We start from the raw sequence: 25,319 nt of genomic DNA, 5'->3' as shown, positions 1-25,319 counted from the left end.
TATCAAACTGCTACCTAATACTGATAATGCTAACCCAAATTGAATTACTTCCAATGGAAATTAAACAAATGTTGGTCTAAAATGTGATTTCCCTATATTAACTATAGTAATGTTTACCCCCTCCCCAGGCGGAACATGAGACTCAGGGTCAAGAAATTCACAATTTTGGTAAAGCACCTTAAGACCCTTCCATCTATGAAGAGGATTTGATTCTACCATATCTGGGTCTTGAGAAAAAGATTTTTGAAATTTTAGTCAATTTGACCCTTTTTGGCCCCGCCCCTCAGGCCCCTGGGGGCTTGGGACTAAACCGGCCACTATTTTTGTTGACCTTTGTCCATGGAAGGTCCCTGCATAATTTCATTGAAATTGGTTCAGGGGTTTTGGAGAAGAAGATTTTTGAAATTTTAGTCAATTCAACCCTTTTTGGCCCCTCCCATCAGCCCCTGGGGGTCAGTCAGGGCTCATAGGTGCATATTATCAAACTGCTACCTATACTGATAATGCTAACCCAAATTAAATTACTTCCAATGCAAATTAAACAAATGTTGGTCCAAAATGTGATTTCCCTATATTAACTATAGTAATGTTTACCCCCTCCCCAGGAGGAAACGTGAGACCCCAGGGTCATTAAATTCACAATTTCGGTAAAGCACCTTAAGACCCTTCCATCTCTGAAGAGTATTTGATTCTACCATATCTAGGTCTTGAGAAGAAGATTTTTGAAATTTCAGTCAATTCAACCCTTTTTGGCCCCGCCCCTCAGGCCCCTGGGGGCTTGGGACTAAACCGGCCACTATTTTTGTTGACCTTTGTCCATGGAAGGTCCCTGCAAAATTTCATTGAAATTGGTTCAGGGGTTTTGGAGAAGAAGATTTTTGAAATTTCAGTAAATGCAACCCTTTTTGGCCCCACCCATCAGCCCCTGGGGGTCAGTCAGGGCTGATATGTGCTTATTACCAAACTGCTACCTAATACTGATAATGGTAACCCAAATTAAATTACTTCCAATGCAAATTAAACAAATGTTGGTCTAAAATGTGATTTTCCTATATTAACTATAGTAATGTTTACGCCCTCCCCAGGCGGAACATGAGACTCAGGGTCAAGAAATTCACAATTTTGGTAAAGCACCTTCAGACCCTTCCATCTATGAAGAGGATTTGATTCTACCATATCTGGGTCTTGAGAAAAAGATTTTTGAAATTTTAGTCAATTTGACCCTTTTTGGCCCTGCCCCTCAGGCCCCTGGGGGCTTAGGACTAAACCGGCAACTTGACTTTGTCTCAGGTGACCTAATAAAATGTTAAGTTTGACGGGGTGTAATCAGGTGAATACCAATCCATCGCGGCACTTCTGAATATGATATGCAGCTGTAGCAGCATAATTGACATTGCAAACATCATCAAATTAATTTCCAAATACATATTTTTCAATAATTATAAGGTTCTGTCAACAAATTTATTGTTTTTTGTATGAATGTTGTGTGTTATTAGCGAAATTCTCTAACATCGGCGTTTCCCCGTTAAAGAAAGTGAAAGTAGATTTCGGAAAGCGAATATAACCTTAAATTACTGAATTTAAGTACAATTTGATTGATCATCAGTCGATCATCAATCACTTGATTGAAAGTGATGATCGAGTATGAATTTACAAGCGATTCCCAACACTAAAGTTGGCTATGGGGTACTATTGCTGTGTAGGTACCCGGGAATCATTATCACTATGTCATACTGTACAACTTCATCAAAGAATTCATTTGGTCCAAGAAAACAATTCCTAAATAAACAAGAGGCCCAAGGGCCTTAGGGGTCACCTGAGTTATATCATAGGTACTGGTAGCTTTATTTTATTGTTTAGATGTGATGTGGAAATCAGCATGTAAACTAAGTGAAATACAATACTTGTCATGTCATCAAAGGATAAGAATTTGAAAATATTGGTAAATGTTCCCTTTGGGGCCCTGCCCTAGCCCCTGGGGATGGGGCAGGAATCCCAATTTTACAAAGTAATACTCTCATTCACCAAAGATGATTCGGAGTAAGTTTGAGTAATTTTCTGCTGAAAATGGATAAAATATATACCCAAAAATAAATTTCCCTATATAAACTATAGTAAACTTTACCCCCTCCCCAAGGGAGAACGGATAGCTCGAGGGTTCTGAAATTTACGATTTAAATAAAGCCCCTGATGATTTTCTTTCCATGCAGAGAAAATGAATGTAGTACCTCCGAGTCTGGAGGAGAAAAATTTGGAAATATTGGTTAATTTTCCCTTTGGGACCCCGCCCTGGCCCCTAGGGTTGGGGTAGGAATTTCAATTTTACAATTTGAAACCATCTTCCTCCAAGGATAATTCTCACCAAGTAAAAATAATTTCCAACAAAAGGTTGTCAAAATATACCTAAAAGGGTTATTTCCCTATATAAACTATAGTAAACTTTAACCCCTCCCCAAAGGAGAGCAAATAGCTCGGGGGTCCTGAAATTTACAATTTAGGTAAAGCCCCTGATGATCTTTCTTTCCCTGTAGAGAAAATGACTGTAGTACCTCTGAGTCTGGAGAAGAAGATTTTTGAAATATTGGTTAATTTTCCCTTTGGGCCCCCGCCCTGTCCCCAGGGGTTGGGGTAGGAATCTCAATTTTACAATTTGAAAACATCCTCCTCCAAGGATAATTCTCACCAAGTAAAAATAATTTCCTACAGAAAATTGTCAAAATATACCCAAAAGTGTTATTTCCCTATATAAACTATAGTAAACTTTTCCCCCTCCCCAAGGGAGAACGCATAGCTTGGGGGTCCTAAAATTTACAATTTAAGTAAAGCCTCTGATGATCTTTCTTTCCCTGTAGAGAAAATGAGTGTAGTTCCTCTGAGTCTGGAGAAGAAGATTTTTGAAATATTGGTTAATTTTTCCTTTGGGGCCCCACCCTGTCCCCAGGGGTTGGGGTAGGATTCTCAATTTTACAATTTAAAACCATCTTCCTCCAAGGATAATTCTCACCAAGTAAAAATAATTTCCTACAGAAAATTGTCAAAATATACCCAAAAGTGTTATTTCCCTATATAAACTATAGTAAACTTTACCCCCTCCCCAAAGGAGAACGAATAGCTGGGGGGTCCTGAAATTTACAATTTAAGTAAAGCCCCTGATGATCTTTCTTTTCATTTTACAATTTTGTAGCCTCATCTACCAAGGATGATTATGACCAAGCTTGAAAATAATCCATCCACTGGTTCTTGAGAAGAAGTTGAAAATGTAAAAAGTTTACGCATGACGCACGACGACAGACGGAGAGCGATTAGAATATGTCACTTGAGCAAAGCTCAGGTGACCTAAAAACAAACCTTCTTACCTGAATGAGTCATAATACTGGTGCATAGTCCCACCCGATCTTCCACACCCAAAATGGAAGACCCGTCTACAGGCTCCAACAACGCAGCCTATGGTGGCACCCTTCTGTTTACAATATGTACAGCGCTGGAAACAGAAAAATTCCAAAATGAAACAATTCAATTTTTCGCAAGCAGTATACTTTTTAGTACATTTTTTTATTCATATAAAAACAAGACGATTACTATAGTCCGACTTTTCTTTTCAGTGTTTTTGTAGTTTGCAGCTTGCTATTAAATATATTATAAATTCTTTTAGAACTGTCAAATAGATTCTGTAAAGTAAATTGCTGATACGGTTCCCTGTCCCAAAGATAATGATCCACTTTGACATAGCAAGATCAGTTGACACTCAATTTTTTCCTTCCAAATTTCTAAATTAACTGCGACTGCCATATTATTTTCCAAACAGCTCTTTCTGCTTATTTCACATGATCGATAGATTCACCTAGTTGAGAAGGGTTAAACAGTTACATCATTATCTTATAACACTGAGAAATGAAACAACTTATTTGTTCCAGTTTGTACACCTGGATTCAAATGCTGCAGGGGATGTTGCCGACTAAATGCATAGGGGCAGATAATCCATTTCCAATCAATCACACTGTTACAAGTTTTATACATATCCGTACTTTCCAACATATCTCTCAATACCTTTTAACCTGTATATATTTTGGGGAACAGATGCTGAATTATTTGTGTTTCTATGGATGACATGAGGTACATGTAGTGATTTTTCAGCCTATATAAATGGAGTCGAGTACCGATCCCATTCCCAATGAGATTTCATCAAAATAATTACCAATTGTCCCGCTGAATTTCCCAACTGATTACCGATTTTAAATCCGGTCATTGTTTTTGTGTATAGAATGCAAGTCGTCTGCAAATGCTTAGCTGATCACGAATCACTGAGAAATATGGCGTCGTCTCACAACGGCAAATACTACGCCCAAAAAATACGGCTATCGGACAGTAAGGGCTCCAAAAGCTTGCCTGATCTTTTTAAACGCAAAAATCCACCACAGATGTTATCAGAACCCGTGCGTGCCTGTCCGATTCCACTTGTCGAGACAGAGCCGACATCGGTATCTCCGCGACCTGAATCAATCGCCGAGCTGGGATTGGTCTTTTTTTTTTTACTGTAATAGCCCTTGTAATACAATTCCCCTTCCAAAAAAACATCTGTTTACGCGTTAAATTTTCCCAATTTCCAGAAAATTATTTTTTCCCAAAATAGCCTGAAAAATCACTGAATTTTGGCTTTGTGTTCCTCACCAGTCTTGCCCCTCGGCGTACTTCCTTCATGATGTCCTCAGGCATGAAGCCAAAGATTCCTTCTTCTTCTGAATTGCCCCCTTGGCTCAAACCACTTGAAAACAGCTGAAACAACATTAATCAATTCACATAAAAATAAAATCAATACTGACTAAACTTTGAAAAACAGAACTTTGGCAATGCATATAGTGGGATCTGAGACCTGATTTCAGTATGCAAAACTCTAATTTAGGCTTCTTACAAACTTTGGTATAAAACTAAACAAATAGTCATAGTTCTGTATAATGTGGAACACAAGAACAAACTTCAGTACGAGACACTCTGCCTTTCTAAGTTACATAACAATTTGGGTATTATATGGTTCAGACAAAATATTGTTGACACGCAGTCCGACTGTGAAAGCCATACCATAACATTAACCATTGATAATAATTTGTGAACCGCTTTGAGACAACCTATGATTATGAACTCGGTTGTGATAAAGTGGTATATAAGAACCTCAAATTATTATTTTTATTATTTAGTATATGCTTGAAAATTTCTCGCAATCACATTGGTCGAATCCTATACACGTGACCAGTCCTCAAAAACTCATGAAGACTGGTTATCCGGTGAATATTGATTTCTAAATGAAGCATATATGGAAATTCCCTGGAAATTGTCGTAGCATGTGCGCAGTTACACCGGAACGCGATCTGTCGAACAACAACAGAACATAGTTGATGGCAAATGCTTCGCCGCCTTTGAAAATTTCCAAATAATACTCTAGGATAAAGATGCTGTTAACACAAAAAAGGTCACAGACTATGCAGTGCGAGTCCTCCATGCTTGGAAAAGAATCTTGACGATGTCTTCGAAAGCTACGATGCTGAACTGTTGGAATCAACCCTGCCTAAACTTTATGAGGAGGCTCCGTAAAAAATCAGAACCATGAGTTTTTTTAATTTCATCATTATAAAACAGTTATGGGCTTTTGTGCTGGTAAATATGATGTGATATGAACCTAAAAAAGTGATTTTATATAACTTTTTCAGGTTCATATCACATCATATTCTCCAGCACAAAAGTCAATAATTGAATTATTTTTAGTGCTGTCACGATTTTACCCATGATTTTATACTTAAGAATAAAAACGGATTCGATGCGATGAACTCAACTGAGATGTGCGACGCCATGTTTGTAGTTTACCCTGATTTGTAGGCTCACACAAACATATCCGGCAAAATAGTTTGTGATTAGTCCACTTTGCCGTTGATACACGGAAACCCAAAGTGTTTCCACACTTCTGATTTGAAGCTTGCCGGAGCATCACAAATTTTCATTTCCTTACCAGGGTCTGCCATTTTGTTATGAATGCTTTGTGAAAATTGCATCCTCGCAACCGATTGGTTGAGGATTTAGAGATCAGCCAATAAAATTGAACATCTCAGACGTTTCGTCTGAAGCTGCATACACTAATATTCAGATTGTGACGTACTGAAAATCCGTAAAAAAATATCGTGAATCGAACATAAATAATCGCGATACAAGTGCATCGCGGTGAATCGTGACGCCTCTAATAATGTTCCATCCAAGACAAGTATGTAACAAGCCATTCGGATTGATATGTCTCGTCTATGCCCCGGATTGATTATCAATGCACATATCAGAGAAACTAACTTAAACTGTTGATGGAGATACTGACAAAGTCAATGGACCATGAAAGGTGAGGCCACATCCAGCATTTGATGCATACAGGGTTGAGATGTACTGCCTCAGATGCATCTATGGTCCAAGTTTGGTTAGTCTAGCACTTATGCTTTCAGAGAAACTTTGTGGCGGCGAGACAAAAACTGATATTGTAAATGCACACGTTGAAAGTTTTGCCTTCCATTATACAAACTGACATGAAGGTGAATTAGAAACCAACCCATTCTAAACTTGCAATTGTAACAGGACTGCTGTGTGTACACAATAACAAATTGTTCAGACTCACTGTAAATACACTGTGACAAACATACAACCAATTTTGGCCATGAAAATCTCCTGAATTTATTATTCTTACCATGCAGAAGTAATGGACAGTGAGGTCACATTTTTTTATCATTTTACCAAACACTTCTTCATTGTCTTCAGCAACATTACAGAATGCACAGATATTTGGGTCTATCACAGCTGGAACAAAAAGTAAAAAGTAAAATAGTATAAAATCAACATGATCTTGAATGTACACACTTGTAAGAGATACTGTGATTCAATCAGATGATTAAATTTTAACCAGGAATTTGGAGTATGCATAGAAAAGTAAGCTACAACATAATTCCTATTTGACAAAATATTATGTAGGACTGATTTCATTGTAACAATATACCGAACCATTAATATGTCACTCATAAAATCATTTTAAAATTGCAAATATTGAATAATGGTAACTGCCTAGGGGAAAACATCTGTTAAATTAATGCATATCATATATGTAGTACATTGTACAATATATCACCTTTTCATACAGACTCTTAAAGCTGAAATTGTTACACTGACTTATGTACTGGACAAAAATTTAACATGAAACAACAATATACAATTGTTTCATAGGTACTGGGGGAACAGTCAAATCATTGACCCGAGGTAGCAAGGAAGACCTAGGTAACTTTTGACCAAGGCTGAAGGCCGCCGAGGGCAACAGTTCCCTAGGTCTTGCCTGCTACCGAGGGCCAAGGATTTGACTGTTGAATGAAACAAATGATTAAAGAAATTTCCTGAATTGTGCGAGTTAGTATTAACAAATCTGTATCAAAAAGACGCTTTTCAGTCTATTCCAGGATTTTTTTTTTATTAAAACAGTCAAAAATACTTCATACACTTAAATAGAGAGTCAGGTAATAATAACTGTTTTTCCTGGTACATACTGCAACAAATATCGGTATGCCTTCTGTTTATTTTACCTCTCGTTATTTAGTATTTCCTATCAACCGTGTGCAGATTATATAATCAGGAAGCTGGCGAAGTCACTCTTCCACCAGGTACCAGACAGGTGAGGTTTGTCTTTGAATTTTTTTGTAATTCATAGAATTGTTGGTTATTTGCCGCCCATCCTTCCATAATTTGATAATCTTATTGCTATTTGAACACCTATTGTGGCATGTTCAATACTATTTTTGGGTATTTTTCTCTTATAATTACCAATTATTTACTTAGTTAACTTCGAGGGGTGTCTTTGACAAATATGTTGCAGGAGACGTGCCGTTCCCGTGCCATGTGAAGTTGACATGGTCCAAGATAGCACTGGAATAGTGGCTTGAAGTTTAATTCTCTTGTCACTTTGAAGACGTTTAGTGATGGTTTCATAATAAGTGGATGGCCCATACTCATAGCTCACGTGGAGAATGTAGAAATGTCAGGCATAACTTGGGAATATGTGGCAGTTGGGCTGCCATATGTTCGATACATGCATCTCATTCGCGATTTCTTGAGAAATTATTGCTGTAGAAAATGAAGTAGGGACAGTTAAGAAATATGTCATTTAATGTAGTCTCAACCCTCTTTGGCCAGACCATGGGTTGTAATTGTTATATCTTTTCTGTTTCGTGTAATAAATTGTCGAACTTTATTTCCGTCTAAGTTGTCATTGTCACCAGTCGTCTATGTATCTTTATATGTTCACACTGGAATCTGCAAGTGAAAGCGGCAGTTGAAATCCTTTTGAGACTGTAACGTGGCTGGTCAGCAACGTTTTGACAATGATCACCTGTGCAAGTTCATTACAATATTACACATGTATATATATATATGTGCTATATCCATATGTCCGGTATAAACAACAACCTTGAACAGAGGTTTGCCATTAATCATTAATTTACTCAGAGAGATAATAAATCACCTGTAACACCCTCTTTTCTTTTTTTGGAGGAAGGCATCTTGATGTATCTGCAAAATATAGCAAATACCGGGTAAGCATCCACATAATATATGACAAGAACGTTACAACTTATGGGGTTATGCAAAGTTTTATCATCAACATTACAATTTGAAAACTCCTGTAACATGACAGCAACTGAAAACAATTCCCAATGCTGACTATGACTTACAACTTTTAAACAAAGACTAGTGCATGGGATGGGACGTGGTGCATTGCTTCATGATCACTGGAATGCAATATTGCAGCTTCCAGAGAATTTTTTGTGAGGAAACATATAACTGTTATGTTTATGAACAATCTCCACCAGCTGTCTCCATAGTAAACAAGGATTTAAAAATTTACTACCTCGTTTTATCATGTCAACATTTAATCAATAACTAGGACCATGTCAAATAACGGATGCATACATTGCCGCCGCCGGATGTGTAGCACCTGTTGTTTTCTTATTCAGTCGTGCTTGCAAGCAACATTTTCCGTCCTTTTAGCCATTCCGTTTTAATTATCATTTTTTTTTGCAAAAATTATGCATCTTGTAAATGTATGTACCTTGATTATTGAATGTATGTTTATAATCGCCTGTCTCTCGTTTGCTAAGTCATCACAAAACAACTCGAAGTATCCATTCCATCGCCGTTTTCAAACCTTGAGGCGGGTGACATTGTCACGTGACATAGAGTCGAGCTCACATTTTGATGACGTTTTTCCAAGATGTCGGCTTCCACGCTGGTGAGTAGTCATATGACAAATTCATCTCAGAATTTTTCTGTATAAACAACAACCTTGAACAGAGGTTTGCCATATTTTAAAATGAAACGGAAGTCACCCCATATTTTGCTGCGGCGTACATGACATGGTATAGCTGCGAAATTAAAGAAATTGCGAAAACTCCATTAAAATTGTTGAAGGGAAATAACTCTTGTTTATTTCCCATCATTATGATAGCAAGCTTCAAAAATAGGCCGTCTCATTCTTTGACTTACACATCGATTTGCATTGCATCAAATAACAACAAAAGATGAGAAGTTCAAGAAACTACAACAAGTTGTTGTGGCCATAAATAGATATATAAACATAAGTGTATATACAAGTTATTATCTTTATCCCTATTGCACCACAGGGGCTCGTTACAAATGTCTGAAATACACATACGCTATACTGATACACAGTGTAACGAGCCCCTGTGATTGCACCTTGCTATTTAGATTATTTCTATATAGTTCTTACAATTAAGATGAATTTGTTAAAAATAGAAAGGATATATAATAACATGTATATAATTAGCCTAATAAATCTTGGTTAATTTGCATCATGATGACCCATTCCAAATTCTGGCTGCGAATAAGTATCAATTAAAGTACTCATAACCTGCCAACCTGTCCTTAAAGCTGTCTGTTGAAACCAGTTTTCTACTGCTTTAATGGATACATTTTAATGTAAATTATAAACGTACAGTATTTTACTAATTTCCTGGGTTTGGTTTAAGCAAGATTTACTTTGTGAAATGATTGTATGACTGCAAGTGTCCTCATACTGCTTGTGAGTTGATTTTTGAACCTCATGTCAGAACTGTTTATTCCCAGATGGAGTTTGCTGTCCAGATGAAATGTGATGGATGTGCAAAGACTGTAAGAAAAGCTCTTGAGGGAGTTGATGGTATGTCAGAGAGACAAGTTCAAAGTTTATTTAGATTATCATGTTCTAATTTTAAGTACATTAATTATCTAAAGACATCTCATTGCTGCATACTTGCTCTGTTATGAAAGTGGATAAAGTAAAGTAATGTAACTATATTACAAATTGCCCTTCAGACTACATTTTGATGACCCTTTTGGATGTTATAGAGCACCTCAGTCCTGGTATTGATAATTTTTAATGTTTACAATTTTATATCATTGTCATCATTCCATGAGGATGTCATAATGTAATGGCATTATTGCAATTGGCTCTCATAAAAATGATAAAGCTACATTTAAAATATGAAGATTGTCAATTTAATGACAATATAGTACATTAATTAATATTTGTTTTATTTGATATGCTATTTTACTTTGTTGCAATGAAGTGAAATACTGAATGTTGTATTTTTAATATGATAATAATAAATGATAATGTGAGTTGGGCTGACAGTATTGTCAATCAACTTTTAAATGACTTCCTTTGAAAATTAGCCACCTAAGCATGAGTTATAGGGAAACAACTAAGAATGAATGCTCACCATATATACAAATATAGTGCATGTAGTAAAAAATAAATAAAATGCTATAACTAAAACTTAATTATAAACATTTCAGGAATTAAATCCGTACAGATAAATGTGGAGAATGAACAAGTGATTGTAGAGGGGACCCTGCCCTCCAACAGTGTTAAAAACCTGATAGAGGCAACTGGAAAACTGGCAGTATTGCAAGGATATGGGTCAAGCACAGGTGAGAATTTAGAATAATGTTATCTAGTTAATGGTTGACACAAGGACTTCATACTCTAAGTTTGTAACCTAACAGTCAATCCTTCTGTTTGTCAGATTCTTTGTCTACATTTCTGATATTTTTTTCTCAGAAAATTCTGTTGGCCACATTCTGTTAAACTTGACACTCATGACCTTCAGTGCAAAATCAAGGATATAGATTGTTTTAGCCTGAGTTTCCTCTGGCCCTGACACCAGATATGGACATTTTGATGGATAGATGTCCTACACCATAAATCTATCCGTCAAAAGGTCTAAGCCTGGCGTCAGGGCCAGAGGAAACTCTGGCTAAGATTGTTTAAGACCAAAACTTTAAATGATGGTATTTTATTGATATTTTGATAATATTCTTCAAAGCGATAAAAGCTGGCGCTTACATATTTCATGTCTGATAGTATTCTTGATATTTTCAAATCAGTGAATTTCAATTTTGTGTTAAAGTTTTAGCATTTTCTGGAAATGTACAGGTTAATTGAAGTTTTGTAATTGCACCATAAAGAGGCAACATCAAGGGCTGCAATGAGATTACTGTAGGGTAATACTGTAAACAAATATTGAGTTCATAACATTTTCTTTTCAAGATATATTTGTATTTAATTTCTAACAGCTTATATACCCTTAAATGTAATCAAATTTTATTCCTAAATCCAGAGGCACCAAAGAGGTCAGAACAAGAAAGTCAATGGTGCAGAAGTTTTACTCAAGTTTCCTGATAGAAATCTTTTAGTTTGGAAATGTATTTCCCAGAGCGCTATTATGATACATCAAGTTAGTGTATAGTGGTGACAGAGGGTCTCCTTTCATAAAACTTGTCTCAGTTGACAGTTTGATTTGTAGAAACTCGACCCAAGCTTACCGCTGCAGCAGTGGCCATGTTGGAAGCAGGGAACCCTAGCATCAAAGGAGTTGTCCGGTTTGTGCAGACTGATGAGGATACCTGTGTAGTAGATGGAACTGTGGATGGACTCCCACCAGGAAAACATGGACTCTTTATACACGAGTGTGGTGATATATCCAATGGCTGTCACAGGTACAGACCTGGAACTTCCAAACCACATACTGTTAATTGGAATGCATTTTTTTGTGAAACTGGTAATTTGTTGTAAAAGAAATATTCATAGTCTAATGGTAAATAAATGAAATACTGCAGTTAACTGGTAATTGTATATTTATATGTTAGTCTGTAAGTAGTATTTTTTTTATCAAATGGCTGGTAAGTCAAATTTTAAGATCAGTTTATGAAAAAAGCATACTTTAATAGAATTATGTTAAAACAAACTTTGCTTAACAATTTATTATCAATACAAGCATGGAGTACGGAAAGTTGATATATTTTATTTAAACTGTAATTTGTCAGTACTTTTTGACATAAAGATGATAAAACTATCATTTGAATTACCAGCACACCTTGTACTGTGTCATGTTTTTTTCACTGTAAAATGTGTTACAATTTGTTTTCAGTTGTGGAGATATCTTTGGAAATATGGGACCATTAACAAAAAAGGTCAGTGTTTTATCCAAATCATAATAATCATTTGATAGAAAATTTGGAATAAGTTTTTTATTCTTCATAACAATAATGCAGGACATAATTCTGGCTATTTGTCTACATATGTGTTTGATATTTGGACCTAGAATTGATTTTCAATATATAAAAGAGAGTTCTAAAAATGTTATTCATGTTTGTGCATGTGCAATGTGTCATTTCTAGTTGCACTTTTACTTATGTTTGAATTATCTCCCCTTTAATGATTGACAGTGTACATGTAATAAGAGATGTAGCAATGGATTCATGACGATATGAGAAGGAGACATAAATACAAACTAAACTTTCTTGTTATTTTTTTTACATTTAAATTGAACTTATAAAATTATGTATAGTTTGCTTCATTCATCCTTAAGATAATTAAGTCTCTGTCATAAATCAAGCTAAAGAAATACTATATGTAGTAAATACAATTGTATGTCCTTTGTTGCAGGTGGCAGGAGCTATGGGCGATATAGTGGTCCACCCCAATGGGCGGTCAGAGTTCCATATGATCAATAAAAATGTTAAGGTCTGGGATATGATTGGCCGGTCAATGATTATTCACGAGGAAGACACAGATGCCCGCATTCAAAACAAAATAGAGAATCGGTAATTTACAAATGTGTTCTTCTTAAATGTGAGAATGTTTTACACATAGGGTGTTTTCATCTCTCTAAATAGGGCTTATGTTAAGAATTTCTCTCTTTGAACACCAAATAATTCTTTTAAAAAACAGTCAAAATTGTAACTTTATTAGGGTACAAACACTAGAGTAGGAATCGTGTGGAGATATTGTCAAAAAGTAGTATTTGTATATTACTTTGTTCTGTTACACACTTAGTTACTTTGTTAAACAGTGTAAAACAGTGTCATACTTTGTTACTCTGTTCTGTTACTCCTATTGGTGCTTTATTCTGTTACAGTTTAACGTGTGGTATCATCGCTCGGTCAGCAGGTGTGTCTGAGAACAATAAGAAAATCTGCTCCTGTGATGGTGTTACTTTGTGGGATGAGCGAAATGTTCCCTTGGCTGGGGAAGGACGCCAGTCTAAGATGTAATCTGATGAATAAAAAGGAAATGAGACCCAATGTAATGAAAAACATTTGTTCCTTGACATATATTTAGTTTCCAGAAAAAGGTTTTACACAATGTAACTTAAATGAAGACATCAGTGATTGCTTATATCATTGTGACTATCTTATAACATACATGTTGTTATCATTTCTTTTATTGGACCTCAGGGTCTATTTAATTGAAATGAATAAATATTAAAAAAATAAACATGAATATACAATATAAGTATCTGCCCTGAAATGCAGAATACAATTCTTATACAAGGTTCTGATGCAGATGATTTAAACTGTTGTGTTCAAGTGTGTTTGTCAATGGATGAAGAATTTAAACAATTTTTCATGGGATGCGATATGCTGATAAAACAACAGAAAATATTTATGAAATTGAAACTTAATGTGTTGGCTTTGCCTATAAATGTACAACATTTAAGCAATGGGATGAAACTTCTTGACTGTGATGCTCATTTATGTTTTGACCCCGTCAACTTCTTTCATGTGAATGGTAAACCAGCAGTGAGAACAGATCCAAACTTTCACCATTGACTCTATCATTGTTGCTAAAAACCAGTATAATATTGACTCTATTCTTGTTCCTGAAATTTGCTTTATTATCAGAAAAGCGACGAATGTGATTGTTGTGGTAAGTGTATGTGTTGATACTTACTGAAACATTAGAATTAGTCCCTAAATCATTCACTCCTGAAGAAACATTTGAACTCCTCCAATATAAAGGTTGGAATAGTTCATTATGATTTCAGGGGTGAATGAGTTAACCTTTTATAGAACACTGGTCTGTGCAACACATTTCTTACATGCATAAATATAACTTTTTATTGTATTTTATATGTATATGTATAAGTAACATTTCATGTGTGGAGCATCTTACTATGTATATTCACTTATGTAATGTATTTGCTTTCTGGACACGCAAAATATCCTTTGCTTTGTTAGATGTCAGTAAATCTATATTGATGTTTTTGATTAATTTTAATGAGCAATGTATCAGTTCGGAGTATCTGAGTTTTGATTTGAGTGAGATAGTGTGCTATGAGTGAATGCGTGCAGGGTCACAGATTGGTGTACACTATTTATATTAATTTAAAAACCAAAAGGTATACTTTGAGATTTTATGAATGAATGTTTAATTGGAGTAACATACATGTATTTATATGTGAAATTGCAATGATCTTATTTTATTTGATTCAAGGCACACTGTTTGATTGAGTAAACAGCGCTAAGTTATACAAATATGTCCATGTCTTTACTAGTAATAGATTGTAATATCCAGGACATAAATGAAATAAAAAACCACAAAACATCTGACTGTTATGTTATCATTGCTGTGAGAAGTCTGCAGACCTGTGACAGACAAAACTTTCCCCATTAAAAGTCTGTGCTCATATTTATCTTAGACTCGCTGGATACAACAACTGTGCTATTAAAAAAAGCTTGTCATTTAAAGTTGGGAGACAAAAACGTCACCAGACTAATCAGAAACATAGTCCTTGCAAATCAAAGTCGGCAAATACATGGGTCATTAATTTACACAAATTTAATTTGTTAACCGCTTGCAGAAAAAGATTCAATGGGTAAACAATTATAGCTACAACTCAAGATTTTAAGGGCTCGAGTGCATTGGCTTGTTTGTGTAAATAACAACTATAAATATATTTTTTTAAATGTGTGAATTTAATGATACTAAATAATATCATAGATTTCTTCTTTTTTCTAAATTTCAAACAACTCTCCAAAGCATTTCAAATTAACAAGGTCATTATGTGATACTATCATACAGGCTATATACCCTGGAGTCTCTGGGTTTTTATTTGATTATCATATTTTGCAAAATAAGTACTTTGGTTATCAGTTGTATCAGAGACGTATAATACGTCTCTGGTTGTATTTAAGATCCATCAAAGCATTTTCTTTTGGAAATTTTCAATTTTCAAATTTACCGCAAAATAATAAAGAAGTTATGTCCCTTGTCCTAGCTCTTCCACAATAACATAAGAAGACGAAAACATTGCACAGTTCCAGTTCTGGAAGAAGAAAACATTGACATTTGTTTTTGGACGACAATATCGGGAGATAAAAGTATGAGACGCATGCCATCTGAAATAACTGCTTGACAATCGATATATGGTTTATACAAATAATGCACATTTGTGATTTTCATATATAGGCCTAGCAGTCGTAGAAATATCGGGATGACCAACTCGTGATGCCGATCTTACATATCATCTGTAGGCCTAATCCTGCTGCGGAAATACAGATGATTTGAATTGGGATGGATATGACTGTCCCTGCTGACATTTGGAGGAATTGATATTGCAGTAGAGGAATAACTGTCATCCTGTAATTGATACTTAGAAATGTTTTGAAGTTTTACCCAAATAACTGATTTCTAATGCAGGATTTCACACAAATTCTTAAATAAAGCAGTTCCCTGTCCATGTCAACAGTCTTTCCTCGTAAAGATCTGGAGAATCAGGCCTAATCTAGTACAACAAAGGGCATCCCTCTTAGAAAATTTGAGAGGCGGGGATGGGCAGGAAAATGTATGAGAGACTCACTAGAAGGACTGTACTTGTACTGTATTTAAAAACCATGAGTCTCTTAAAATTGAGCAGCTATGTGACAAAATCCAACAGGGTGTTATTGCTTGTCCCCAACAACTGACATCAGATGAACTATTGTAAAATATTGACTTTTACCTCACCTGTCATAAGGGACAAAATGAGCTTATGCTGTGGCATGGTGTCTGTCTTTTGTCTATTGTTTAAAATACTACCCCAACACACCTGTGGTGGGGGCACAATCCTCATTAAACATGTTTAGCCCCCTGGAGCCATTCTAGACTAGTGTTGATCTTGAGGCTCTGATTGGCAAGTGGTACTCCGCTTAGTGTAAGTTGAGGTTATTGGTTCAAAGTATCTTGACTTCTGATCATGACCAGAAGAACACTCAACAGTGTATAAGTAAAATGTATGGCTATGCTATTGGGATATATAAACACTCTCATTACGAAATGTTTGCCTGTTCTCAGTTTATATTAATTGTACTTCTTTGTATTTTGATATTTTTTAATGTACACATTTTTGACACATTTAAAGTTTTAAAAAAATCAGGTGACCTATTTAAGGCCCCAGGATTTCTTGTGAAGTTATTTTCTTTGATTTGAATGAAATGTTATATTTCTTTCCTTTGCTTAAGGTGTGTGGATTTGATGTAATAGACATGTCTAGGCTGTGGGATGACTAAGACCTCAGATTCTGTGATGTCGAGCTATGAGCGTCTTTCCGTTTGGCTCCTAGTACCTGCATGCATCCTCTACAGCCTAGCCTTAGTGTCTCATGCCTGGTTTGAGTTACCAGGCGTTTTCTATGGTCTATGGTGGGCTGAGTTTTGTGACTACCTTTCATGTCAAATCATACCAGCTTTCTTCACAGAAGAACCAGGTACATGTTCATTATAATGATCAAGTAAGCTAAAAGTAGCCAAAACACAGTACACAGCTAAAAATCCTGATTACATTTGTATTCAGAATAATGTTTTCAAGTTAAAGAGCAAGGGCTGTATTATTATATCAACTTTACTGTGTTTTTAACCAGACAGAGTATAAAAACATTTTCAAGATGCATATCAAGAAGCTGGACCAGATTCATTGACACTACTTGGTCCACATGTTTGAGAACAACATTCTATAAGGCTGCCACTCTGGGTATATCTGCAGAAAACAGCCTCTTTAAAACAATAAATGGAGATATTGTATGTGTTCTTTTATTTATCTGGTTTGATATGGTAGACTGTAGATGAATGATTAGAATGGTTTGACAGCAGTCTTGTTCCAGAAAAGTGTATGTATAAATTGATTCCAGGATAATTTGGGATACAAAAATGAAAACAATATCAAAATCTACATGTTTGTGTGTCAGTATTGCGAAATCATTAAGTGCTCTCCATTTTGACCCTTGTTGTTTCTTTTCCAGTATGGTACCACATTCTACAGTTGGTGAGCCTATTTGGAATGGTTGCTATGTCTGTGTGTCTGGCACTATTGGTCACCAAAAGGTGTGACTTCTTCATACCTGAAAAAATGAGAAGGCAACAAACTGCATCCGCTATTGGATTGGCATCTGGTAAGTCTTAAAAACTGGTGAGTCTTAAAAATAATTATTGAGACATGTTTGCAAAATTACTTTGTGAAAAAACACAATTTCAGTTATATTTTGAAAATCATCTTAATTAATACATGTCTTGTTTATTTAATGGTTTCCTTTTTAGCCCACCATCATCTGATGGTGGGCTATTCAAATCACCCTGCGTCCGTCGTCCGGTGTCCGTCCTTAATCAATTCTTGTTATCGGTATTTCTCAAAAGGTACCAAAGGGATCTTTCTCAAATTTTATATGTATATAGGTTCTCCATGGTCCTTAGCTGTGCAGGGCAACTTTTGAGACTGATCGGATACACAACATGGCCGACAGGAAGCCATCTTGGATTTTGATAGTGAAAGTTTGTTATCACTATTTCTCTGGAAGTACCCAAGAGATTTACATATTACAAACATTGTCATGTTATTTAAATGTGCTGAAGCATTGTGTTAAATGCTGTGGAAATATTTCTTCCCAAAATTATTTGGGCCACCAATATGTCATTTGGGCCAGTGCTTCAAATTTTTTACTCGGCCAAACAAAATTGGGGGCCAGCCAATGCAGGTTCCCCAATATCCTTTATTGTTCATGTTTACTTTTGAAACTGATCAGTTAAACAAAATGGCCTACCGACAGCCATCTTTGATTTTTGACATTGAGGGTTTGTTAGTACTATTTCTCAGGAATAACTTGAAGGATCTTGGCTAAAGGAAGAACTAAACAGATCTTTCTCGTATTGTAATGATCGATTCTATTTCTTTCACATTAAGTACTGTATACTAGTAAATATGTGAAATGACAAACTCACTTTGAAGGTTGGCTTTCATACACATCAGTATTAAGTTTAGATTAAAAGTTACCTCAAGGTGCATTTACTGTTAACATGACTCAATCAAACAGATTAAAGGAAAGAAGAGAAAAGATCAAACTGACAAAGAACTAATGAAGATGGTACAATTGTGGGCGCCAAGATCCCTCTGGGATCTCTTGTAATCAGTGTACAGAGCTGCACTGCTAGACAAGGATATATGTGATCATCTGTATAAAGCTTTCCTAGTATAAGGGGTTCAATGTCTCTCTTTTCAGTGTTTGCTATATCCCTGGCCCTGATGATGTTCTATGGGAAACTGGACGAGTCAAGTCCACGGGCAAGTCCCCAGATCCGCTGGTCAGCTGTGATTGCCGGAACAGCTTGCCTCCTTGAGTTCGGAGCAGCACTTTTGCTATTGCAGACATAAACAGACTTATGAATATTTTGTTGAAATGTTTGTTCTTACTGTTCTGTAGTTATCTTTATGGGAAAGGGAACTATTGACATATGTATAATTTGCTCTTAAATATATGAAGGCTGAAGAGGAAACCATCCAAGAAAATAACATTTTGGATGCCGATGTTGGGGAAGTTGCAATAAAGGGATACATTCAAAGATAATAGTCACATTCTTAATATTTGATAATTGTCATTAACAAATGTGGAGAAAATAAGTACATATGCAAGGGCTATACTTTTCTGGATGGGAAGGCAGGTGTTAAGATAGTTCCTCACACACACAACAGCATTACTCACATTATAGAAGGAAGATGAGTGAGATATGAGTACCATCCTGTGACCGTCCGTCCATCCTTATCTGCCTGCATAATAAATTTGTCATTAAATCTCATAAACTTTCCTGTGAATATGTAAAACTAATAAAGTTATCAAATTGCCCTCTTGTTTGAGGTATGAAACGTATATTGTATATAAGAACAAGTTTTGATGATAAATGTGGTTACAAGGTCATTAATGTAATCCCACATTTCAAGATAAGAACATTTACAAAATGTGTGCCATAATAGTTGTTCATGATAAGGTTACAAGCATAAAATGTGTTCCTTGATTCCTCTGTATGATACAGTCAAACTTCAATGTTTCAAACTTTGTGGGACCATCAGGAAAAATTTGAAACATCGAAACTTCAACTCCCAAATGTTGAACTTCGAACATCTTTGATAATGTTGTACATGTATATGCATTTGTACTGCATAAGACTTAATGTGACTAAACACAAGGCATGAAATCATCTAAATTGAAATCTATGAATATTGGATTTAATGTATTAAGAAAAATATGCTTATATGCATTTATACGCTGTAGTTTTCATGTTTAGGTGTTAAAATGACCCCAGGACATTTCAATGTTCTGTAAAGGTAATTGTTTAATTTTGATTTGTTGTTCAAAAGAGCAACATATTTGACTCATAATAGTTCATAAATGGAATATTAGTAGTGTTATTTAAAGAAAACAATTCAGACTTTGGGGTAAGTTCGACACATTGAGAAATTTGAATCTTCGAAGTTCAATTCATTTGAGTTTGACTGTATAATGTATATGCTAGTATAAAATTTAAGTAACACACTTGTGTATTGATAATGTGTACATAAATTACTTGATAGTTAACGTTTCTGCCATATTTTCTGTGGTTCAATTTTGTCTGGGTTTTTTTGCAGATAATTTATTGGATTTTATACTAATTACTTTCGTTTTTGTTCCGTTCAAATTATTGTTTTGTTATAGGTTTGCAAAGTATCAAACTGCAATATCGTGTAATGTTTTGAAACCATAATTAGATCTGTTACTTTATATGGATATTCACATGAACATTTTTTTTAAATAGGTGCAAACATATCCTTTGGTATTCACGAAGAATTTCATTAAGATAGAAATAAAATTAATGAAAATTGATGAAGACACTTACTTTTTTGACACAAGCTTTTCAAATGGTCTGTCAGACCTAACAGCTAACAGTATTGTTATATAAGTCTCCAGTGCTTATTTGACCTTGGCTTCAACAGGAAGTTGAGAGAAACTGGGAGTTGAGGGAGAGTGAATACCAGCATACTTTATTGACAGGCTGTATCTGTATATCCTTTTAATTGTGAGATTGATGGCAGAAAAATGTATCTGTTTGAACGTTTTTTTTATCCTCCTCATACATTCATTGTGTAGTACCATGTACATGTTTACTTAACTACTTTACACTTGATCACTGTAGATTGTGATAGTATAATGTCAATGGTAGTGATTGATATATGTGTAACTGACTCCAGGTCTGGAGCATCTGTAACTGGTTGTTGAGGTTGGAGTGTCTGTAACTGGGTATGGGGTCTGGAGTGAAAGTAATAGGCTGTAAGAACTGGAGTATTTGTCCAAGAGGTCTGAAGTAATTGCAGTTGGGTGAGAGGTTTGCAGATTTTGTAATGGTTTTGGTCTTGAGCTTTGCCTTTTTAGAGATACACGTACTTAAAAAAGAGAAATCAAAGATGATTTAAGATAATTGACTTTAGAACAGACTGCTGTAGATCAAAATATTTGTTTGAAAAGATGTTTTGGATCTGTCATTCTGCTACCACTTGCCCTCCACCACTGAGTCCCGGGTTTGAGGCCTACGTGGGGCAGTCGCCAGGTACTGGCCGTAGGTCGGTGGTTTTTCTCCGGGAACTCAGACTTTCCCCCACCACCAAAACCTGGCACTTCGTTAAATGACCATAACTGTTAATAGGACGTAAAACTCAAACAAACCAAACCAAACATGGATATTTTATTTTTACAAAAACGTATGTAGTGATATGTACAGCCCTTTTTCTGAATCGCAATATTTTTCAAAAGCATATTTTCATGTATCTGCTTGGTGTTTTAACTTTGCAAATTGCTACAAATTTTAACAGATATGCCAATAAGCATAAAGCAGGCTTTTGATAGTTCAAATTTTGTAATCATTGGTTGGTTTGGCAAAAGTCTTAAATCTATGTAATCCATATTATATATGATTAAGTTTGATAACATTCTGACAACAACTTATTATAAAATTGAGCACATCCTTCCTATGACAATAAATCGGGATACGTATCGCAATATATTCATTCTGTATTGCAATATATCGTGATACACTCTTGGCGTATTGTGACACCCCTAGTTTTGCACAGGTATGATTGAACAGTGTGTAACAATACACCATTATGTGATCAACAATATTTGAAACCATTCCTTTTGCCTAGTAAAATAGTATTTACAATAATAAGGAAATGTATACCTCTGTGATCTGATTACACTTGTACTTGCTTTGTGTTATTTCAGTGATTTAAGTATCTGATTATAACAAAATGGTATAAACAATGATGTCCAAATGTATAAGCATATCAAAGAAGTATTGGTGTACAGGTACATAATGGAGCAGTCAGTTCCACATGATTAACCTTCTATAAAAGAAGATACTAGTAAGATGTTATTTTTTGTTTTCTGTTGTGCTGGTTATTTTTTATGGCTATAAGTAAAATTGTGCGTATACCTGTAATTTTCTGTATGCTTTGGTTCACAAAATTGCTTTGGTTTATAAAATTGCTTTAATTTACAAATTGATGGAATTTGTTTAATATTAAAATTTGCTTTTCCACCAAGATGAATCTGCAACAGCAAATTTGTTGGAAGTAATTTGGAGCTGATACATCACTATTATTTGTTGTATATATATGTAACTGTCAAAACATGTGAAAGACACATTCAATACCAAAATTTATGTATAGAAACTGGTGTATATGCAATATGTATGCATTGATTCTTGTATACGTTTGATTTACCAGGTAATATAACTTATGTGCAACACATATATAGGTAAGAACAGTTTTGTTGTATTTTTGTACTAACCATATTTAACATTTAGGATGTTTTGTTTTAGTTCAGGTACTATATCAGACCTGTGTGATTGTAAGATTTGACCATGTTGTAGGGACATGATAGTCACATTGTGACTGTACTCTGATCCAATGTTTTTACTCAGGACTCCTTACAAGGTTATTTTTCTGTGCTTTTAGGATTTTAATCTGTTTTTGCCATTTCATTAACATAACAAATTGAACAAAAGCTTAGTGATTCACAAAACTGCCATCAATTATCGAACAGATTTACTTTTTAGAAAGTTTGTTTTTCTGCTGACGTTTATCCTTCAGTCAAGTTCAATAAATCTGCCAGGACAGCATCTAACATTGGGAAAACAGTGTAGTAATATACTCTACTGACACACAATCCAATACCCTTTGAAAATACTCTTCTGACAGTTAATTTCAGATATCATTAAATACCAACGAATAGGGAAAGAATTTGCAGCAAAGATTTTTATCAGTATGTGATATTTAAAGTCAATATAACACCTCATTGTTGAAAAGCTATATTTTTAGCTTATTGACACTTTCAGTTCACAGGAAATCATGTAACTTGTAAAACATATTTGCTGTTCCATCAGTAAAGCATAGTCTGTAAATATAAGTGTTGGTCGAATGATAAACTTAAGCAGAACATGGGATGCTTATTTCACAAACCACTTTATGGTTCATAAGTGACATGTGATATGAAAACATTCAAACTTTTATCATGAATTTTCTGGAAGCCATACCAGACTAGTTCACCCTGAAAGTTGATGCTGTTAGACGGCCCTTTGCAGTTGTTATGTAAATGTAAAAAGTACCTCATGCTGTACAAACATTTATTCTTAATCAAATCCTCAGGGGAAAATACAGTTTAAATATCATATTGTTGAAAGGCATTTTTGAAAATATATCCCCCTAGCTTCCAACCAACTCCCAAGCTAGCAACAATGTTTTGAGGGGATGAATCTGCCTGTCTTAAGATATTAAGTCCCTCAATTTCATAATGTTTCTTTGAACCTTTGTAAGCATACTCTTAATCATTATGCATGTTCATCATATTGATCATGTGATTTCATTCAAATTTGAGGATCTTCTTGTGCTGAAAATTTTCTTAAAGTGACTTGGTGCTGATGTTCAGATGAGAAGGCTATCATTTATTAGCATTGAAGATAATTTTGGATGTAATGTGAGGTTGTATACGTATATCAGTGGCGTACAATGATGTATTTGTCAAAGCTCTACCAGGGAGTGGTATTTGTCAGTGCTGTACCATGGAGTAACATTTATCAGCGGTGAACTATGGAGTGTTATTTGTCAGTGCTGTACCATAGAGTGTTATTTGTCAGTGCTGTTCTATGAAGTGGTATTGTCATTGCTGTTCCATGGAGTTGTTTTGTCAAAGCTCTACCATGGAGTGGTATTTGTGAGTGGTGTACCTTGGAGTGGCATTTGTCAGAGCTGTTCCATAGAGTTGTATTTATCAGTGGCAATTGGTATTTATAAGTGGTGTACCATAGAGTGTTATTTGTCAGTGCTGTACCGGAGTGGCATTTGTCAGAGCTGTTCCATAGAGTTGTATTTATCAGTGGCGATTGGTATTTATAAGTGGTGTACCATAGAGTGTTATTTGTCAGTGCTGTACCATAGTGTTATTTGTCAGTGCTGTACCAACATATTATTTGTCAGTGCTGTTACATGGAGTTGTATTTATCAGTGGAGATTGGTATTTATAAGTGGTGTACCATGGAGTGGTTTTTGTCAGTGCTGTACCAACGTATTATTTGTCAGTGCTGTACCATAGTGTTATTTGTCAGTGCTGTATCATAGTGTTATTTGTCAGTGCTGTACCATAGAGTGTTACTTGTCAGTTCTGTTCTATGGAGTGGTATTGTCATTGCTGTTCCATGGAGTTGTTTTGTCAGTGCTGTACCATAGTGTTATTTGTCAATGCTGTACCATAGAGTGTTACTTGTCAGTGCTGTACCAAAGTGTTATTTGTCAGTGCTTTACCATAGAGTGTTATTTGTCAGTGCTGTATCATAGTGTTATTTGTCAGTGCTGTACCAAAGTGTTATTTGTCAGTGCTGTACCATAGAGTGTTACTTGTCACTTCTGTTCTCTGGAGTGGTATTGTCATTGCTGTTCCATGGAGTTGTTTTGTCAGTGATGTACCATGGAGTGGTATTTATCAGTGGTGTACCATGGAGTGTTATTTATCAGTGGTGTACCATGGAGTGGTATTTATCAGTGTTATTCCATGGAGTGGTAATTATCAGTGGTGTACTACCATGGAGTGGTATTTATCAGTGCAGTTCCATGGAGTGGTATTTTTTAGTGCAGTTCCATTGAGTGGTAATTGTCCGTGGTGAACCATGGAGTGATTATACGTGTATGTCAGTGTTGTACAATGAAGTGGTGTTTTTGCTGTAATAAATGATGTAAAAAGTTACTGAATATCAGTATAATGAACTTGAAACTAAAAAGATGTATGATTGGGTGAATCTTAATGTTAAAACAAAAATGTTGCGATAGATATAGATGTACACAATAACAAATTATACTGTAAACACACACCACACACAGTAGCTCTAAATTTCCAAAGGTCTGTCCAGTAGAAAAATTCTTTACTGAAGACATTTTTCAAAGACCAAAGTTTTCTGTGTCGATCCAGATTTAAATTACATGCATACACACCTGAGTGATGGAATATATGGTCTGTCAAAATGATATATTGTCTCAAATGCATTTTAATATAAAGTTTTTCCCTGTCATATTCTTTGTACAGAAATTGATCAAAATCACTTAGAATTCAAATAATGTAAGTAGCTGGCCAATATATTAGGTACTAGAGCAA

At 35.3% G+C, this 25,319-nt stretch overlaps 3 protein-coding genes across 5 annotated transcripts in view; 2 read left to right on the top strand and 1 right to left on the bottom strand.

Annotated features, from left to right (window-relative positions):
- The window catches only part of LOC110457012 (serine-rich adhesin for platelets-like), a 25,420-nt gene extending 16,224 nt beyond the window's left edge, over window positions 1–9,196 (bottom strand). Inside the window, exons 1-5 of one of the 2 annotated variants that reach the window (XM_021508096.1) lie at window positions 9,113–9,196; window positions 8,528–8,574; window positions 6,713–6,822; window positions 4,669–4,773; window positions 3,357–3,481 (exon numbers count right to left, since the gene is read on the bottom strand). In XM_021508096.1, coding sequence (XP_021363771.1) covers window positions 3,357–3,481; window positions 4,669–4,773; window positions 6,713–6,822; window positions 8,528–8,564 — 377 coding nt within the window. In that variant the 5' untranslated portion in view covers window positions 8,565–8,574; window positions 9,113–9,196. The other variant, XM_021508097.1, reaches the window with a different exon arrangement.
- On the top strand, window positions 9,190–14,950 carry LOC110457013 (copper chaperone for superoxide dismutase-like). The gene is made up of 7 exons (XM_021508098.1): window positions 9,190–9,292; window positions 10,147–10,219; window positions 10,858–10,992; window positions 11,868–12,060; window positions 12,492–12,534; window positions 13,010–13,167; window positions 13,482–14,950. The coding sequence occupies exons 1-7, from the start codon at window positions 9,275–9,277 to the stop codon at window positions 13,615–13,617; spliced, it is 756 nt and encodes a 251-aa protein (XP_021363773.1). The 5' UTR covers window positions 9,190–9,274; the 3' UTR covers window positions 13,618–14,950.
- A 691-nt stretch (window positions 14,951–15,641) lies between these two features.
- On the top strand, window positions 15,642–21,271 carry LOC110457047. Of its 2 annotated transcripts, none has more exons than XM_021508146.1 (4): window positions 15,642–15,726; window positions 16,846–17,090; window positions 17,622–17,771; window positions 18,873–21,271. In XM_021508146.1, exons 2-4 carry the CDS (start codon window positions 16,886–16,888, stop codon window positions 19,022–19,024), a joined length of 507 nt encoding a protein of 168 aa, XP_021363821.1. In that variant the 5' UTR covers window positions 15,642–15,726; window positions 16,846–16,885; the 3' UTR covers window positions 19,025–21,271. The 2 variants fall into 2 exon arrangements, with proteins under 2 accessions (XP_021363821.1, XP_021363822.1); XM_021508147.1 differs by having other exon boundaries at window positions 15,654–15,987.
- Window positions 21,272–25,319: the final 4,048 nt, after the last annotated feature.

The sequence above is a fragment of the Mizuhopecten yessoensis genome, unplaced genomic scaffold, assembly GCF_002113885.1.
Source record: "Mizuhopecten yessoensis strain PY_sf001 unplaced genomic scaffold, ASM211388v2 scaffold8995, whole genome shotgun sequence".
NCBI classification, from domain to species: domain Eukaryota; kingdom Metazoa; phylum Mollusca; class Bivalvia; order Pectinida; family Pectinidae; genus Mizuhopecten; species Mizuhopecten yessoensis.
Note: the sequence above shows the minus strand (reverse complement) of the source record. Positions and strands in the feature narration are given on the sequence as shown.